Here is a 19,866-nt window from a genome sequence, read left to right as displayed (position 1 = left end):
TTACTTCCACTGTTGTTGCTGGCAGTAGAAGTTGTTGTATCTTGTATCTTTGCCAAACCAAAATCAGAAATCTGTCAACGAAATGGATAGTTCGCATATACGTAGAATGTATAACGCATATTCTTGTTTATTGTACGACTTACTACAATGTCTTAAAATAATATTACTTGCCTTGCAAGTGTATTGAGATGACTTCTGCACTAATATGTTAAGTGGTTTAAGATCACGATGAATGACTGGAGGGTGAAGACCATGAAGATGTTTCATGCCGTTAGCTATCTGACAAGTCATATCCAGTTTGTTCCTCCATTCGTCCAGGTAAGAATCAGATGTGCGAGAAGAAAGCAGCCTGGAGAGATCCCCGCCATGAATATACTCTAAAATGATACCAAAGTGACGAGAATCGATGCAGATTCCAATGATCTTAACAATATGCTTGTGAGAAGGAATGGCCAGCAAAATAGACGATTCTTTTTTCAAGTCTTTCATCTCTCTAGAAAATAGTATTGACCAATAACAGTAAAAGGGGGAGTTTATAATGTTTGTACCGCATGAGCATGTACCTGTCAGTAAAACGAGATCCGCCAATGTTTGGTTTCTTAAATGCAACAGTCATGTTACCATGTAAGACTGCTTTGTATACATCAGCGAACCCTCCTCTACCGACTAAGCAACGTTTTGGATCATACTTTAAATCTTTTCGTCGAAAGATTTTGTTGGCAAGGACGCTGACGCTACGAATATCCACTTGTCCTTCACACCAAAGCAACAAACTGATTATAACAAGACGACGGTAAAATACAAAGCTAATTCAGTACAAAAATCGGTACAAATATTAGGTTTACAGTTAATTTTAAACAACAAAGACGTCTATTTATTAGCTCAACATAACAATGACAGGTTTTGTTAATATTCACATCAATATACTCTAATATTTAAGTAGAGAATTCGAAAGTTGTCAAATATCGTTTTTAAAAATTCCTTTTTGTATTGCAAAGATCTAGAAAAACACCCCTCTTTCTCGCTTGGGATTGCATGCAAAAAATGATAGTCAAATATTTAGAAGTCTCTAGTATCTTCCCCCGTCGAGAGCGCGCACCTCCCTAAGCGCCCGAGACGGAGGAAGTTCTGAGTGAGGAAAGTTGCGCTCTATTAGACTGATAGCTTCTACAGCATATAGTCACAAAATTGTGTAGTGTGCTCTATAGAGGAAAGTTGTGCCCTATTTGATAGACAAATAGTTTCTACAGTATAGCCACAGAATTGTGTGCCTCAACTGTAGTAGAAAATTGCGCTATATTAGAGAAATATAAGCTAAAGTATATAACTGCAGAATTGAATCATCGATTCAATGCGAACGAAGGTCTAACCCCAAACCCATTGTTTTAAGAACGACCGAAGCCTTGCGACAGCAGGCAAAAAATATCGGACTCAAGGCATACTCTCGCATGCAAAAAGGAGATGTTGTAGCGCGTATCTCTGAAGACTGAGACTCAGAGAATGGAGGTCTAACCCCCAAACCTGTTTTTATTAAAAACGATCAAGTCCTGCGATAGCAAGTCAAAAACATCGGAATCAAGGGATACTCTTGCCTGCGAATAGCAGAGCTTGTAGAGTTCATCTCTAAAGCCAGATACTTAGAGATGGCGCAACGATAACAAAAAGTGCACTCAAACTGTGCGCTATCAAGCTCTGCTTGGTGTTATGGACAACCTGGAGCAATATCAAGTCGAGCTACAAAAAATTCGCGAAGAAGCCGACGCTTTCCTGCGAGACAGGATGGTGAAAGAGCTGGAAAATCCTCAAAATCGTCTAGCCACTCTCGAGAGGTTTCAAAGTAAGATGTTTTGTGACCCCTGGCAACATGCATCGTGAAGGAAGGAACCGCCATACTTGACAAGCAAAAGACAGCACATAGGAAAAGACGATCTAAGACCGTAGGATGCTGACATTCTCATTCCGTCGTGAGGTAGAAGGTGCCCTCACCGACAGCATGATGGAAGAGTTGGCAGACCGAGTGCAAACGTCATTCTACCTTAGGTATCTCTACACTAACAATATTAGAAATAAATAGTCTGGGAAAATGAGGAAACATGAACCCAACGCAAACAGCCTATACGAAGCAACCCTCGAGCGAGATCAAACTATTCGAGACGCCGGATTCGATCTCGTGGTTATGTGAAAGTGCATCTCATATAGGCAAGCTCCAGCCCAAGAGTTCAAAAACAAAGCCTATCCACACACCATTGTGTACGAATTCGAAGCCTATCTCGACAAGAGAAAGCTCCGCTTCCACAACCTCCCTCACCTTTGATATCGAGCACACCATATCTCGGTCTCCATTGGTGACACACTAAACTCCCTCCACACATCTATGTAACGCCGATCCCAAGCAACTCGTCGCAGACATTGTCGACGAGCTGCGCAGACATGGAGCTCTGATACAAAAAGTCGTTCGTCAACGATATCTTCCGGATGATCTCGAGTTTCTTTCCACCAAGCAAAACAACCGGATCCAAGAGTGGTGCGGCCAAGCGCCGTACTGGGATCCAATTCGTGTAAGTACGACTTGAACCTCATCAAAGAGCACTTGTCAACAAGATCACCGACACTACTAAGAAGATCAAGGTAGCCAAGAAGGCCAACTAGACCATGTTCCTATTAACACCCCACTTCCGATTCCTGAATGTCATCAACTATCTGGGACCAAGCACCAGCTAAGACAAATGGGTTAGAGCTTATGGATGCAAATTGTAGAAAAGCTAGTTGCCTACGATTGGTTTGACAATCTCGACAAATTACAACACCCGAGTTTACCTGAGTACCCTGCTTGGTATTTCAAACTAAAAGGTCAGTACTCACTCTCCCTCAAAGAGTGGCAATCATGCAAACGCATATTCCGAGAGCGAGGCATTACCACATTTGCCGATTGGCTACGGTACTACAACGACCTGGACGTTGAACAATTCCTAGAAGCACTCACAAACATGAGAAATTTCTATCATAGGTATGGAGTCGACATTTTAAAAGACGTAGTCTCACTGCTTCGTGTATCACTCCAGTTCCTATACTTCGAGGCACCGACCAACATTGTGTCAGTGAAAATTCGAACAGTACAACCTTTATCGTTGAAACGGGTCACTAGATTCCAGAAATGACCTAGTTAGAGGACTATCGTGGAGAGTCTATAGAGATAAGATGCCCTTTCTAGATGTGCATACTATTTTTTTGCCATCTCGCTGAGGGAATTACGTTCTCTGTTATATACTTAGCTGTCTGTTTGTTTTTGAGGTATCTATGTGTTTGTGTGGGTTTGTATGTATATTTCTCTCATTTGTGAGAGGCTGTACCTGCTGGTACGAAGTCAAATATACTATTATGTGTCGTGCTCAACCAGATCAGTCTGGTTTGTAAAGTCTATTACAAGTACCGGAAGCAAACCCTGCTTCAGAAGTACTTAGACCATCACGGCTGTCTAGAAAGAAGACATGACTTTACGAAGGATCCAAGTAGATCCCAGAAGCACTGTTTTCTGTAAGTGCTGCAGGTTGTGATGACCTGGAATAATGTTCAGCCACCGTGCAATACCTGCGTGCACTGTGCCCAAAGCTCCCAAGACCACCGGAATCACCAGTGTTCGACAATGTCACATGCGGCTTATCTCCACTCGCAAGTCGCTGTACTTCGCCAACTTCTCAGCATGTTTCTTGCCAATGTTGCCATCAGCAGGACAGCTGATATCAATAAGAATACAAGTGTTTGTTTTCCTATTTCTAAGACAGATGTCTGGACGATTGGCTTTGATCTTCCTGGCATTGGGGATGGTGGTATCCCATATCATAGTAATGTCATCTGTCTCCACAAGCCTATCAGAATGATGCCGGTACCATCTGCTCTCCACTGGAACCCCAAAATGGCGACAAACATCCCAGTGAATGATGGAGGCCACCTGATTGTGTCGATTATTATTATTATTATTATTATTATTATTATTATTATTATTATTATATTATTACAAAGAACCCAACATCGTGGCTCCCAAAAGGAGGCCTACGACAAGCTGAAAGGTGCAGTCGTACCCTAGCTAAGTCTCGTCTTCACAAGGTATCACGAAGCTGGAGTCACACGCATTGGATTAAAACCAATACGACAATGCACACATTTGCCAAAAAGTTGTGGGCTACGACACCAACGATCTATACCTTTTGAGAATGGCCAAGCCAGTGGCGTAGCCAGGCATCTATTTTACCGGGCATATGCCCGGGCAACTTTTTGCTTTGCCCGCGTATTTTAGGTGACATAAATTCAAGTTCAACGCATTTCTATAAACAGTCGGGAACACCGTGATAGAGGAGTCCCGCCCACGGAACTGTCCCGGATGCCGACTAATATCAATTTAGCTGCAGGTCTATTGTCACGAGTGAAATCGTTAGAGTTTACCTCAAACTTGGTTATTTTCGAAAAGCTGCTGACTATTACAAAAAATCTGTCCGATCAGTTGCAAGCTGAAGATTTAGATCTGTCTGGAGCCGTTGATTTGTTAGAGACTGTGATAGAGCAATTGGTGGAGACCAGGGAATCCGGGTGGGACGATACATGGCAGCAAATTCTTCACTTGGCACAAACCTGCAGCGTTAATATGGATGTTTCTGATGGATCACGCAGTCGTGGTGATCCTGGACTTGTTACCGGTCGTCGCACTCGGAAACAAAAGGAAATTACTGATTGCGTTTTAACAGAGACTACTGGGCAGCGATTAACTGATTATTTCACCAACGATCAAGATCCCCTGGATGACGTGGCAAGAACGAAAATTCATTTACGACGAAAGCTTTTCTTACCGGTGATAGACCAAATGCTGCAGGAACTGGAATCAAGATTCAGCAACGATGGACGATCCCTTATGAAGTCAATTCAGGCTTGTAGTCCACAGTCCCGAAACTTCCTTCAAGCAGACGCCATTAATGCCTTAGTGGTACATTACGACATAAACCGTGAGGAAATTGGTTATGAAACTCATCAGGCAAGAAAATTTCTTAATGCATCTATGTGTGAAATGAAGTCTATCGCCGACGTCATTAGAGTTCTTACGCCGGTCAAAGCAGCTTTTCCGCATCTTATATCTGCCTTGCAGATAGCGTTGACTGTTGGGGTGACATCTGCCTCATGTGAGAGAACTTTCTCTAGTTTGAAGAGGCTGAAGACTTACACGAGACAATCGATGCTGCAAAGCCGAATGAACAGTCTAGCGATTTTGACCATAGAGAAAGATGTAGTTGAAACGTTAGATTTAGAGAGGGTAGTTACGAAATTTGCAAGTTTAGAATTTGGAAGATGCCGAAGATTAAGTCTAGTTAGCAAAAGCACAAAATTTTAGTGCTCTATAGAACAGCTTGTATTCTAACTGAGCTAATTATGAGTACATGATTAGGTTTTGTTCGATTGGTTTGTGAAATTGATGGATATGGGCAATGCCCGGTCAGTCCCTAAGGGCATGGCTACGCCACTGGCCAAGCACATGCCCTGCAGACCTGGTGTTGTTTGACACTACAACAATCCCTAAGCCGATGACCAAACACTCGTCCAAAACTTTGTCCAAACTAAATGGTCAAACCACCAACTAGTGGTTCGAGTATGCAGAGGCCAGGGCGAAATTTGTGTCCCTCCCAATCTCCACGATAAGTTCGCGGGGATGTTCGCACTATCTAACAATCGAGAGGTGGACAAAGCCGACGTCCCCCAAGAGATGCTGGCCTACATACAACACTTTGGTAGAACACGCGGCAACACCAACAAGCTGCTTGGTACCCTATCTGCCAACAAGATTCTCCTACATGCTCCACTACTCAAACGGTATATCGAACACGGTCTGGAGGTCACAGCCCTATATCGCACGATCAACCAAAAACCCAAAAAGATCTTCGAGTGGCTCGTCGAGCAAGTGACAGCCGCAAGACGCGTAGGAGATGACGACAAAGCCCAGGACTTATTAGCAGATGTATTCAAACTGCTAGGCAACCACGCCTATAAAAAAATCATCGAAACGTTGGAGCGTCAGACCAATGCCACCTATACCAAACTTGAGAAGTTTGTCGACCACGCTTTGCAAAGAGCGTGGTTCGACGGCAATGGATATGATGAGATCGGTGACGCCTAAGAGTTGCATTCCCGCAAGCCACGGATCACCATCAGGAGAGTCTTTCAGGGAGAATCGCAGTCTATCAATTGGCCAAACTACGAATGCTTGAGTTTTACTACAGCTTTCTCGGCAAGTACGTGGACTGTCGTGACTTCGAGCTGATTCAGATGGCCAAAGACAGCATGTACATAGCTTTATCCACTAAGACTATGTCCCAAGGTAATGGAGGACATCTAGTCCCATCGTCAAGAATGGTTGTCCTGGAACACATAGATCAACCACACACCCAGTCTCTTCAAACTCGAGTTCGAAGAGTCCCGAGCCATCGCCCTATGCCGCAAATGCTACTATATAGACGATTGAGCAGGGCGGAGAAGCAAAGTGTCCGCCAAAGGAATGAGGAAGAAGCACAACGACATCACTTAGTAGCGCTATGTCTCGAATCTTCAAGGTCGAACGGACTGTGTTCAAAATAGAGGCTTCCAAATGGTGGACGGCTGCATGAAGACTTACCTACAAGACAAACTAGGTCTCAGCGCCTACTACGACAAACTCCGAGTGCTGACCGATGGCAATCCCACAGAACCCATACTAACCAATATCAAGCGAAAGATGTGTGATATCCCCGACGAGCCATCCTCTACGCCGCCATTTCAAAAGATGGTGTTAGAGTTGAGGGAAAGCAGTATGAAATACCTCCTCGATATCGAAAACGTCCATGACAACCATCCGTCTGTGAGATAGCGACAAATGGATCAAAATATCATCGACCACTCGGAGATGTAGTTTGACGGAGAATCGAAATGATATCACGCCAACTCTAGCAACTCTTTGGCGAGTGTATGCCTCAGCCATGACTGGTATACTACGTGTTGGATTGAGATCTCACGCACAACTCCAGTAACAATGTGATAGGACGGCGGGAGAGCCTGCTTCATATCCGACCAAGGCCCTAGAAAGTTGATCTTGAATCTTTTATAATATATTCTACGTAGGTTATCTGAAATGGGAGGCCACATATCGGTGACGAGGTTGTCCAGTCGGTTGAGTTCAAAAAGCAGAATATCCTCGGTAAACTCTTTTTATCGCAGACATCCCCTCAATGTGTTCAACTCTTTCTGATAGCTAATGTAGGCAAATCGACATGCCTCTACTTTCTTGAAATAATTCTTCTTCATGGTCAGTGCGTGTAGAGTCACACACAATCCGCTCACAGCACGTGCAATGGGATTCACACAGACACCCACCACAGCACCCACAACCCCAGCCAAGACGCGGTCATATGTAGCGCCAAGTCTTTGTGTTTGGAGAAACTAAACTAATTCCTATAACACAAACAACGGTAGTGGTAGGTGAGGTACAACTGGTTGAGCATACGGATGTCCCTATCCGACAAATCACCGTCGATTTCATTGGAGTTGATTGTTGGAACCATCTTGCTATATATGAGTTTACACCGTCTTTATCAATGCATCCAATTCTACTTAAATTTGGTCCACTTTTGTACTAAGATCTCCATATGCGTTACTATTATACACAACGCCAGCTAACTTGGCTCTAACACCGGCCACCTTGGTTTCAATCCAATCCGCTGAGAGTGAATGCTATCCCCTTTGGTACTAAGAGCATTTTGCTGGTAAACCGTGGTGTTTAAGTCGACGTTAATCCCACGCACGACCTCATCCACTGTTGAGGGAGTCCTATTGTGTTTATTTATCCGTTCAGAATACCGAACCAATTCTCTCGATATCAAATCCGTCCTACTTCTCAACAACTTGACCTCCTGGGTCCAATGCAACAAGTCTTCAACCTTCCTGTGCGTTCCAAAGTTACTGATCACCATTGCGCAGAATCTATACATATAGGTTAGATGATATACGCCTTTTTCAGTATCTTAAGCTTTTCGAAATTTGCTTACATCGACAGTAAGCTTACGCACGGTCTCATTCAACACCACATTTATTAATATTCTGATGGTTACACGTTATCAACTGTCTATTTTCTGTCGCAAATTCCGTGCCCTAGTCAGACGTAGTTTTTAATAACTCGACGTCCCGAATGATTCGTAGCAAGTAGTCTCCCTGTTCGTGCCAAACTTGTTTACTGACATTATATAGTCACTATATCTGTATATCTGTATATATATATATATATATATATATATATATATATATATATATATATATATACAGATTATATATAATGGATCTCATCAATTTCAATGACGGACATCGAGGCGCGTCGAGAGACAATTGGCATTTCCTAATATCCGATTGCCATTACATCTGGTTGGATCGTGGGAATGTGGAAAAACGACATTGTTGTGTAACATGTTGATGAGGTAGATGAACCCGACGAGTCGATCATGTACACTATCAATCCCGACGAAGAAAAACATCGATTGCTAAAAGACTTTTACGGTTTCTTGGAGACCGAGGGAGTGGATTCATCATTCCAAATACTCGAACTGGAAGAGACGATACTCATCGAGGAACTAAACTGAAACAGCTGCTATATCGGGTAGAAACACCTATTGTTCCTTTGGACAATTGCACGGAGACAAGAGTGGTGTCGGGCGAGATTTCCGGTGGGCATTACCTGTTGGTGAGAGACGGTACTCGAAATCGTATCGGAAAGATTGGTCGAGATAGATTCTGGAACCAAGTGCATGGGTGGACAGATATATATTCCAGCTGGAAATGTAGCCTATAGTCCAGGTGGATTATGTGTTATATCGTCTAAAAAAGTGGTAAAAATAGGAGGCACATTCACACTACAAGAGAAGATACTTTGACCTATGCTACGGCCAAGAGTCTACCCAAGGATTTAATCACATCCAAGGTCTCCGGAAATATAGTATTACTCGAGTATAAGGCTCCGTATCGAAGATGCCCAAATGGTCGCATACCTAGCTACTATTTACCCCAAATATGGATGGGAATGAATCGATCTCCCATTGCTAGCTTTGGTCTCTACGTATATCGTCTCTGCAACTTAAAACAATTAGGACATACACCGAACCACAATAAATCCTACAAAAAAGATCGAACCATGGTTGGCTCTCCGCATGGCTTGGGGTTGTATAGTTGTATTAGAGAATAATGATAAGGGAACCGACGATGGGGCCTCCTCACACTCACCTGTGATCAGAAGAACTATAGACTTTGGCGCTGCACCCAGTGATCTAGCATATAAAATTACGAAAGCTATCGCTAGCGGTGCTCGTCGAGTTAAGTATCTAGAACCTTGGTTTGCACATGGGAAAAGAGATAACACAGGATCGCTTGAGAAGAGCTTAGATACCTGTTTGACCAAGGAAGATTGCATAGTAAGACATGTACCTTGCAAAGCTATGGAGGTGCACTATAGAACAATAGAACGCAAACGAGATTTTCCACCAGAGTAAAAAAGACAGAGGAACTGTGGAAGAATGTTTATAAAATCCAATCCTCGGATAACCCACGTAAGACCCTGCATGAAATGTATGAATCACTTGTTGTGTTGGATGAGATATATCCACCACAAGGTGGGTATACATGCGAAGATCTATATAGGGATAAGATATAGAACCGTGGTTTAATAGGACGCCCTTTCAGAGAAAAACCTCTGTATAATATATGCTATGAAAAATCTTGCTGGCGTGAGAGATAACGTAAACTAAAAAAGGATCGATAAAAAAGAAAACAGTTCTTTAATAATAATCATGGTGTTGCCGGTGCAAGACCAATTTTTATGTTCTCAATAATATCTTTAAACCGTCTCGGGGTCTACAGAAGTGCAGCCCCAATAAGAGACGAAGATACTAAAGACAACCAAATATTTGACTATCATTGTTTGCACGCAATCCCAAGCGAGAGAGAGGGGGTGTTTTCTAGATCTCTGCAATACAAAAAAGGGTATTTAGAAAACGGTATTTGAGAACTCTCGAACCCACAAGGTTTCCATCCCCGGACTGACACTTTTAGTGCACGCAGGTGTATAATTGCCTGCGCTGATCTCTCTAGCTTAAACTGACCTTTCTGGTAGTATCCAGGGGACCTGGAAAACCGAATCCGTATGCCCTTTGTCTGGATCCACAAAAGATATAGAAAAATGCAAGCCATAAAAAGGGCGATTAAAATGAAAATTTCACGCAATAAGAACATAATTAACGAGATCAATCCTATAATAAAATAGATACAATTCTTTTAACAACAACTTCGTCGCTTGAGGTATTTACGATTACCTGTCCATAAACGTCTAATAGATGTGTAATCATCTATCAACTTCATCACAGTCAGCATTGTCTCGTATGCTACTAAATACAAATCGCTCATAAGAGATAATACAGATACCAAAAATGTTATCAGCAGTACCAAGATTACCATCGTTACTATCTGATTTCATAGAGAATGTTCCAGTCGGAATAACTTCGATCAGATAAGAAGACATATCACTTATTGCCACTTGAATAGATACAATCCTCTTTAAGTTCGAGCTCATTGCCTCTGCTATCATTACACCAAATTTGTCTCTAAGCTTTTCGTCATCGATGACTTTCCATAGCTCTAAGCCAGATAGACTTGACAGTCGTATCAACATCGATGTGCTCCTCATACCGTCAACGTCGTAGACAGTTAGCTCTGTTTCCGATATATGGCGCCCTAGCCCAGCCGCAAATTTTCTTTGAAAAAGTTCTTCGTCGATGTATCCTTCGTGAATATTTAGCAACATCGATACAAATATCTTGTTATCGATGCAAACAATCGACGATGTAAATACCACGTTGATATTGTGCACGAATTTAGTATCAAGAAACATATTTTTATCGAGGTCTTGCATCATGATTGTCTCTAACAACGGCAGGCAAGACGAGCCAACAAAAAGTTTGATTTTTTCAGATCTAACGATGCATTTCCCTGAAAAGTATTCCTCGCATTTCTTGCAAAGCCTGTTTGCAATTTCAGGCAGTTGAAACTTTGTACGCAGCAAACAGCAAAATTTTAAGTATCCCAAATTGTCAGTCTTTGGTAGAATGTCCGTCAACAACCACTCGGTACGCCATTCTTGCCATTGTGTCTCACTCAAAATTTTACGAATTTTGATGGCATCCTCTTCGTAAATGAGACCGTTAGCAATTAAATTGTCGTTCATTGAATTGTTGAAGTGAAGTTTCTTGGACAGTCCTACTGCTACTTCTTCGTATTGATCATGTTTCCAGCAACTTCCATACGCATAACGAAATCTGTAGGCATAAACTGCAATATATGAAACACTGATCAGATAATTTCGAGATTATGTAGCCCATAGTAGCTTACCATACATTACATACACTCCAAAGACGAAACCTACAATAACGTAGAAATATCGTCTATACTGATGACTGCCATAATACATCCTCAATGTTATTGCAATCAATGCAACAAAAGACAGGGTTTCAGTTGATGCAAAAATGCTTGCCGAAGGTTTTGTCAATGTTACAGTAACTGCAACAATCGCAATGACTACACCCGATAATGCCATTAGATATTTAGTCATTGCCATGGAACGTGTTGTCTGCAAAAACCTAAAAAACCATTCAATTTCGAGTATAAAACTATACTTCATAAAATTTACCATATTTGTATTATTGGACAATACATATGAAGAGAGGTACTTTGTCTTGTTACTGTAGTTAGATGTGTGTTACGTGTTAGTCTGCCCCCAGTGGTAACTGCATTACTGTGGCGATGCGATAGGAACATTATTATGTGTCGTTATGCCCCTCCATGACAGGCAATTGGGGGTTTTCCCCATCTGGGCGCACACCAACCCGGCAGGTGAGCCAAGCAGGGTATATGTTTCTGTGTAGTCGAAACGGAGATCAATGACAGGCATAACAGTGACCGCGAATTTGGTAAAGCACACCTAGTGGATACCAATGACCACCAAGAAAGCGCTGAACGTACGTCATAGTCAACGGACCATTCGCCAGACGAATGGAACTCCCAACGACTGAAACGAGTCATAGTCACATGGACAAAGCTAGAGAAACGTGAGAAATAAAGACAGACAATTGCAAGTTTCATAATTTAATGTCGTCAGTGGGGTTTGAACCGCCAAACCATAGAGTGGTTATGTGTCATGCTCAACCAGATCTGTCTGGTTTGTAATGTCTTGTAAGCACTGGTGGCAAACCCTGCCGCAGAGGTTCTTAGACCAACATGCATGTCTAAACAGAAGACATGACATTACGTAGGATCCGACTGAATCCAAGAAGCACTGTTTACTGTAAGTGCTGCAGGTTGTGATGACCTGGAATAATGTCTAGCCACCGTGCAATACCTGCGTGGGGTGTGCGCAACGCTCCCACACTACTGAAACAACCAGTGTCCGACACTGCCACATGCGGCTTAACTTCACAAGCCATACACCGTATTTCGCCTACTTCTCAAGCTGTTTCCTGGCCATGTTACCATCAGCAGGACAACTGATATCAATAAGAAGACAAGTGTTTGTCTTCTTATTACTGAAAACAGATGTCCGGACGATTGGCAGCAATCTTCCTGGCAGTAGGGATGGTTGCAGCTCACATTGTAGTAATGTCGTCCGTCTCCACAAGCCTATCAGGATGATGTCGGTACCATCTGCTCTCCAATAGAACTCCAAAATGACGACAAATGTTCTAGTGGATAATGAAAACCACCTGATTGTGTCGATCAGTGTAGTTCATCGGTACCAAGGCACTATGCAGTCTGCGACAATGCGATCAACTGTTTCCAGACCTACACTGCACAAGCGGACAACGGGAATGACATCTTGATGCAGATTGTTGCGCTCCTATTACCGAGTTCGAAGAGCTTGGTATTGAGCAGCAACAACCAGTCCCTCAGCTGCAGCAGAAAGAATTGTAAACCTCCACCATTTGTAAGTATCTTTCATGCCCACAGGTGGCTTCTCTGTGAGACGGCGATACTGACCATGCATAGGTCTTCTGATCCAGGACTATACACGAAGAGAAATGCTGCACGTACGGAACTGTTTCGCATCTGTCTGAGGTGCTTGCTCAAAGACACCACCAGACAAGATTGTCCCACTTCCATGCAAACTCTGCGACTTGTTGTTGTTAGAGAGACTCCCCTGCAGCTGTGCAGTATACTGACGGGCCATGCGACGAATCGAATGAGAGGACATCCTAGCATCACATTCTTGTACCATTTGCATAAAGAGATCAGAGCATTACAAAGGTAACAGTCCAGCCCCACAATACAGAACTGATACGTCGACTTGATCTGTCGTAACCGTCGACCGCCCTTGGTGCATGGAGCGTACAGCCGGTCATCGTCGGCTGTAGAATGGTGGACACCGTGAGTAGAGAGAAGTTTCCTGGTCCAGCGATTAAGGTGCTGCAGGTCTGTTGTCCTCCAATGAATGGCACGAAAACTGTAAGTGAGAACCGGTAGTGTAAATTTGTTGATGGCCAGAACCTTGTTGCGACCGTACAACACGGTCCGGAGAACCTTCTTCACTCTGCAAAGGTACCCACGACAAAGCGTCTTTCGCATAGTGCCGTGATGGATACCATTACTCTGGTCCACACTTACTACTTGCAGACTTGACCAAGTTCCAGACAGTAGATGGTGTCCGTTTTCCTGACGGTCACCCCAGAATTGTGTCCACAAAGATTGCCGTTGACAAAGTGTGCAACAGCACACTTGTCCAGACCAAACTTCATCTCGATATCATCAGAGAAGGTACAAACCGTGTGTAACAGCTTTTTCAGCTGATCAGTATTTCTTCCATACACCTTAATATCATCCAGGTAAAGTAGATGTCTGACAAGCTGACGTTTGGCAGTTTCACCACGCCCACTGCTCATCCAATAGCCTATAACCAGTTCTGCGTAACTTCACGCTGAGAGGATTAAGAGCCATACAGAAGTAAAAAATATAGTAAATCACGATGGTAAATACCTCCTCTGATCCGCATGAGCCTCGTCTTGATGGTACAGTTTCCGTAAGAAAGTACCATCGAGTTCTTCCAACTCTACATCACACGTGACAGAAACCTGCAGAAGACTGGACTAATCTTATACATCGGAGTAACCACCTGTGTGGCACGCTGTCATAGGCTTTCTGATAGTCCACCCAGGTCATGCTCAATGCCCTGTGCCTGGGCATTGTTCTCGGTTAGCAGATTGTTAATCAACAGTCGATGCTTTGCACCAAAGGAACCATGCTGACATCCTGTCTGCTGCAATGCCATGAAGTTTAACTGAACCAAATGTCCTGCAATTCTCTGTCAGACGACTGAGGTAAGGGTCTGTAAAAGGCAGATAGACACGTGATAGGCCGTAATTTTTGTCCTGGTCAGTCTTGTCATTCTTAGAAATCAGGGTGGTTGCTCCCTGAGATAACTAGTCGGGCACAGAGTCCGGGTCCTGAAACAGAAGGTTCTAATTACTAGTCAAGTCGCCGTGAAGACACTTGATGCGCTTGACCCATAAACCGTGAACCTGATCTGGTCCAGGAAACTTCCAGTTTCTATTCTCTTGAGACACAATGTAACATCATCGCCTGAGCTAGGTGTCCACTACTGCTCAGCTGTCCGGTGCGTCTCACCATCGCTTTGCCAGAAGGCAGACTCATTATGACACACTTTAGTTTCTAGGATATCAACCCCAATACTTCAAAATCTCAGACTCGGATGGTGGGGAAGTGATCTGAATAGCTTGCTTACCCGATTCCCTGTAACACCTTCAAGCATCCTGTTGAAACAAACCATTCTGGCCAAATCTCTTGCGATTCTTCTCCAGCCTCCTAGCCCGCTCAATCTTGGACTGCAGTTTCGTTTTCAGCGGATTTATGGTGACCTCACAAGGTTTCCAACGAGGAATGGTAAATTGCTGCCGGAGTAGTTGGAACTCATGTAACAAACGAATGCTCGATGAGCCCCTCCTAACTTTCCGCAACGATATCGCTTGCCAAAATGCTAGAATATCTATATCCAGTCTTCGTCTCCATGTCGGTGTTTGAGAATTGGTGAAACAGCAGTGTATACCAAGTATCTGATTTCACTTATATCTGGTTCACCCGTCACTGAATTAATGATTGCATTAAGAGCATCAAATATGCTCAGTGGTCACACTGTTCACAGAGATCCTTGGAAGACGTTGTCTCGACAGATAGGAATTTGCCTGACTTTCTGTAGCTCATCAAGAAACTCCTGACAGAGCAAAGGATCTACATTACCATCAACATCGAGAGAAAGACCGTCCTTTCTCTTATGTTTGTCGTTATGCCCTCATGATGGGCAAGTGGCTTATGGGCAAGTGGTGTCTTTACTCCATCTGGGAGCCCACCAACCCGGTAGGTGAGCCCAGCATGGTACATGTTTCTGTGTAGTCCACATGGCGATAAACGACTAGCCAATTTCGATATAGATTGCGGGCATCATACGGTGACAGCGAACATCGGGACAGCACGCCTAGTGAATATCAATGACCACCAGGACCGTATCGTAGCCTTGGAAAGTTGCCAAACGTCGCCGGCAACGCAGCTCGTACATCCATCTTTACATGGTAGCTACAAGAGCTCGCTAGAATTGACGAACAGACTATACCCAAGCGACAGACGATATGCTCCGGTAGCGACGTTCCTTTTACATAAATTTAATAACTGCAAGTCAGATGTATGCGATGGTACACGGATAAGCTAGTCTACAACTTCTTAGATGTCTGTCCGGATGCCATCGTGTTCTGCGCTTCACCCATTATTGGGTCACGTGGAACAATGACAAGATCAAGAAATCGCTTTGTCGTTCAACAGCAAGTTATCTCAAACTGGTAAATGGCTAAATGTGTGCCTAGAGGCATGATTTCAAGTTTGTGTGGGTGTGTATGCGCGTGCGCGGTGAAGCACGAGCGGGCACCTTTAACTGCTGTAATTGAGAAAGCATTACTAGACCGAGTCTTACAAAAATCCTAAAAGCTGTCACGTGACCTACTGGTAGACAAGGATCAGAAACGTAGAAACTGTTAACACTGACGTAATTAAAATACTAGTGCACATGTAAACGTTGGCATTCTTTCTTACTTCGCTGTGCTCAATGCGTAGGCATGCTTTTAGTAATACATTCAGTCTTGTTGAGCAGTACGTACCACGCCCTCTTAGAAAAATTTGTGCGCCCCCATCCCAATCTAGGTTTTTACACGTACACACACACACACACACACACACACACACACACACACACACACAGCGACACTCAAACATACTAACTTAAAGGAGAACTTCCACGATTTGTATGTAATGTTCAGATGAAAGGTACCAGTGTGAGTGATCCATCTATCAATGATTTATAGCGCTAACCCATCTCCGATTGCCCGTAGAATTAAGCCTGTAAAGTAAAGGGCGTACCTGCGTAGTGCGCCGCCATTATATATGACGACATCATGAGTTCATTGCTTCACGTGCAGCATAGGGGGAGTTACTTCAGCACACGTGCAAATGGTACACTGTATAGCCTTTGGTTGCTGTAACAAAGACATCGACCTCAAGCGAGGGGTGAGTTTCTTTACTGTACCGCTCAAGAAGCCAACTCTCCGGAAGCAATGGCTTGTCAAATTGCGTTTGAAAGACCCACCCGTATCCAAGCACAGCCGTGTTTGTTCCGAGCGCTTTACTCCAGAATGTTTCGAACGTGACCTAAAAGCTGAGCTACTCGGAACAAAGACCGTGAGACGTCTCAAGCCAGACGCGTTGCCTACAATCTTTTCTTTCACGAAACAAAAACCAGCACGTACCACCGGCAAGAAGCGAGCCCAAAAAAACTGTAAGGGCACGCCTCACCTTACTAAACATGTATCCATTGTAGTGTACCAACACGTAACGTACTGTAACATTACGCCTATATGTCCACAAGATGTAGACAGAAAGTATATATATATATATATATATATATATATATATATATATATATATATATATATATATGTATATATATGTACCTACACAAAGAATCTAGATCTGAACACAACACTCTGTTATTGTAAAAGCCAGGGAAACAACATTACACACTAAAGTAGTAACGCTAAATTTAATTGAACATGCAAACATTCCTGTATACTGTTACACACTGTGCTTACGTAGCATGCAAACTAAGTACTATTCTATTTTGGTGGAGCATAATCCACTCCAACACTTTAAATTTAGTAAATAGACTAAAACAGAAAATGACCCTGTCCTAAGCGGTTGAAGAGATTCTCTTGGGTACATCTAGCAAAAAGGCCAAGGAATATAATGAAGAAGTAGAAGCACCTCAATAAAATCTTTTTTGTGCTGATGTTCCTAAGTCTGCTCGTGAGGTACGACCACAGTATGACCTGGATGGTATACTGGGAAACTGTGATGACCATTCTTACTGCATACGCAAGTCATCACCAGTCAGGGCAGTGACAGCAGATCTAGTGGAAGTCAAATTTGATGTCAGTCGAAGTCAGCTTGCAATCACAGATGATAGCCAAGACTTTCTTCCAGCTAGTCAAAAAAGTGAAGCATCAGAAGAAGTAGAGACTGCCCTACACAGGGACTTTGATCCATCGTTCAGTGTTCATACTAGTGATTCTAATCAAAGCCTGTCTGATGTCATTGATTCTGAGCCTGACGACTTAACTCTTTCAACTGAAAGGACCAATTCTACAAATGTTTCAAAATTTATTGCTTTCAATGACTGCCTTCAAGAACTATTTCAGTTTTGTCCAGTCATTTCCGCACAGATACACTATTAACAGTGAACATCATTTGTTTCAAAGGACATGAAAGGCAATGGAGATCACAACCATCAATTGCAAGAATGCCTGCTAGCAACCTAATGGTCTCTGCAGCAATTTTGTTTTCTGGAGAAACTTACAGTAAAATTTCTTAATTTGCAGAAGTTCTAAAACTACCGTTTTTGTCAGAATCAACATATTACAGAATACAGGATGAGTATGTTTTCCCAGTTACAAATGATGCCTGGAAATAAACATCAACAAGAAATTTTGAAGTCTGCAAGTGGACCACTTTCGATTATTGGGGATGGAAGATGCGATAGTCCAAGGTATTTACTTAAATATGGAACATATACCATTATAGACCAGAAAACAGACAAGATACTTGACTTTCAGTTGATTCACGTGGGTGAAGTTGCCAATTCTGTTGCTATGGAAAAGACAGGAATTGAAAGGTGACTTCAATATGTGTTGAATGAAGGTCTTTCCATACATCAATTAGCTACAGACAGACTTCCACAAATCACTAGCTTAATATTGCAACATGCCCTAGACCACCAAAGAAAACTGTTATAGAAAACTACAAAAGCAGATTCTGATGCTAGCTAGCTAAAAACTTTACACTGGCCACTGTGGGCCATCACAACTTTCTTGAAATCCACTATATTCCCCAGTTTCTTCAGGAAAGTGCCCTCTGATAGAAGTCACAACACATGCTGGTATCACTCTTCTCACTCCCCTGCCTATTTTCCTGTGTACACAGTATGTAAACTGCCGGTAAGATGTCAACCTCAGCAATCTAGAAGGTCAAGTATTTACATTCCACAAAAGACTTTAGTACGCTCTACCACAGTAACTAACCTGCATGTTAGTGGCTCCGTGATAGAATCCTGTCTCACGTCAACCATTGCCACCACCACTGTGCGCAGCACCCCTCCATTTAGGCACACAGAAGAAAAATCTTCGAGCTGAGTGATGCAACGTTACCCATGTAACATCCAGTCTAGTTCGTCCATTACTTGGCAACAAAGACATTCTTTACCGGTAGGTATGATACCACACGTTGCACAGCTACAATACTCAATGTTGTCACTCTCTCGTCATCTTCAGTTGATCTTCTACCGTCATCGCCGTCTAGATTTAACGTACTATCTGCATCTTCGGTACTCGAAGAATCATCAACTACTCTACGCTCACGCTCAAAACGGTAAGGTTTAATGTCACCCATGTCCAAGTCTACATCTGGCAGCTTCCACGTATATTAGCGCTGTACGCGTGCTGTACGTATCATGAACTCATGACGTCATCATTCACAATGGCGGCGAACTACACAGATGCGGCGAACTACACAGTTACGCCCCCTCTGTACAGGCTTCTACTGGCAATTAGACAAGGGTGAGCGCTCTAAATCATTGATAGATTGATCGCTCACACTGATACATTTCATCTGAACCTTACATGCAAAATCGTGGAAGTTCTCCTCTAACTAGATAACAGACACGTCAGCTGCTAATTGCAATGTACGTACTTGAGCTAGTGTCTTCTCTTATGTCTTGCCTACAGGTTGACGGTTGCTGGTTGTTCTGGTGTGCTACGTATAAGACATCTTCACGAGGGCGGAGTCTTCAACAAATAAAACTTCTAACGCGCGTTAAGTAATACAGTTTCCCGTTATCTTGTTTTAGAAAGTTATACTAATTTTTTAGGTACCTCTCTTGTATACATTGACTAAATTATCTAAAGAGTATTTCAAGCAGTCTGCAGCTACTTGACCTAGAATAGTCGCGACTTTTAGTATTATACTAGCTAAGTAGAGCGCGGCCCCGTTCCTCGGACACCATCATATTCCAGACGCGAGTTCTCAGTTATCCGTTTTTGAACGCAGTCCCTACCACATCATAAATGTAGGTATCCAAGTTGTAATTTAGCACACCAAAAGAGAGCATTGTACCTCTTCTCTGCTTAGAGTGAGATTGAAAAATGTGCTGAGCCTTGCACA

The 19,866-nt window shown here is 43.0% G+C and overlaps 2 protein-coding genes across 2 annotated transcripts in view; one reads left to right on the top strand and one right to left on the bottom strand.

The window, feature by feature from the left end:
• The window catches only part of LOC134198507 (uncharacterized), a 20,304-nt gene extending 821 nt beyond the window's left edge, over positions 1 to 19,483 (bottom strand). Inside the window, exons 1-8 of the mRNA XM_062667919.1 lie at positions 19,396 to 19,483; positions 11,437 to 11,466; positions 10,495 to 11,376; positions 10,365 to 10,436; positions 10,155 to 10,301; positions 564 to 753; positions 172 to 493; positions 1 to 71 (exon numbers count right to left, since the gene is read on the bottom strand). The exon at positions 1 to 71 is cut by the window's left edge and continues 96 nt beyond it. Of these exons, the coding sequence (XP_062523903.1) occupies positions 1 to 71; positions 172 to 493; positions 564 to 753; positions 10,155 to 10,301; positions 10,365 to 10,436; positions 10,495 to 11,376; positions 11,437 to 11,443 (1,691 nt within the window). The 5' untranslated portion in view covers positions 11,444 to 11,466; positions 19,396 to 19,483. The remainder of the gene's footprint in view (positions 72 to 171; positions 494 to 563; positions 754 to 10,154; positions 10,302 to 10,364; positions 10,437 to 10,494; positions 11,377 to 11,436; positions 11,467 to 19,395) is intronic.
• Positions 4,420 to 5,442, top strand: LOC134198495 (uncharacterized). The gene has a single exon (XM_062667906.1). It carries the CDS (start codon positions 4,640 to 4,642, stop codon positions 5,375 to 5,377), a length of 738 nt encoding a protein of 245 aa, XP_062523890.1. The 5' UTR covers positions 4,420 to 4,639; the 3' UTR covers positions 5,378 to 5,442.
• Positions 19,484 to 19,866: the final 383 nt, after the last annotated feature.

The sequence above is a fragment of the Corticium candelabrum genome, chromosome 2, assembly GCF_963422355.1.
Source record: "Corticium candelabrum chromosome 2, ooCorCand1.1, whole genome shotgun sequence".
Classification (NCBI taxonomy): domain Eukaryota; kingdom Metazoa; phylum Porifera; class Homoscleromorpha; order Homosclerophorida; family Plakinidae; genus Corticium; species Corticium candelabrum.
The sequence above is the reverse complement of the archived record's forward strand: the minus strand, read 5'-3'. Positions and strand labels throughout refer to the sequence as shown.

Coding starts and splice junctions, on each gene's coding strand:
- LOC134198495 (XM_062667906.1), top strand. CDS start 4,640: ATGGATGTTTCTGATGGATCACGCAGTCGTGGTGATCCTGGACTTGTT.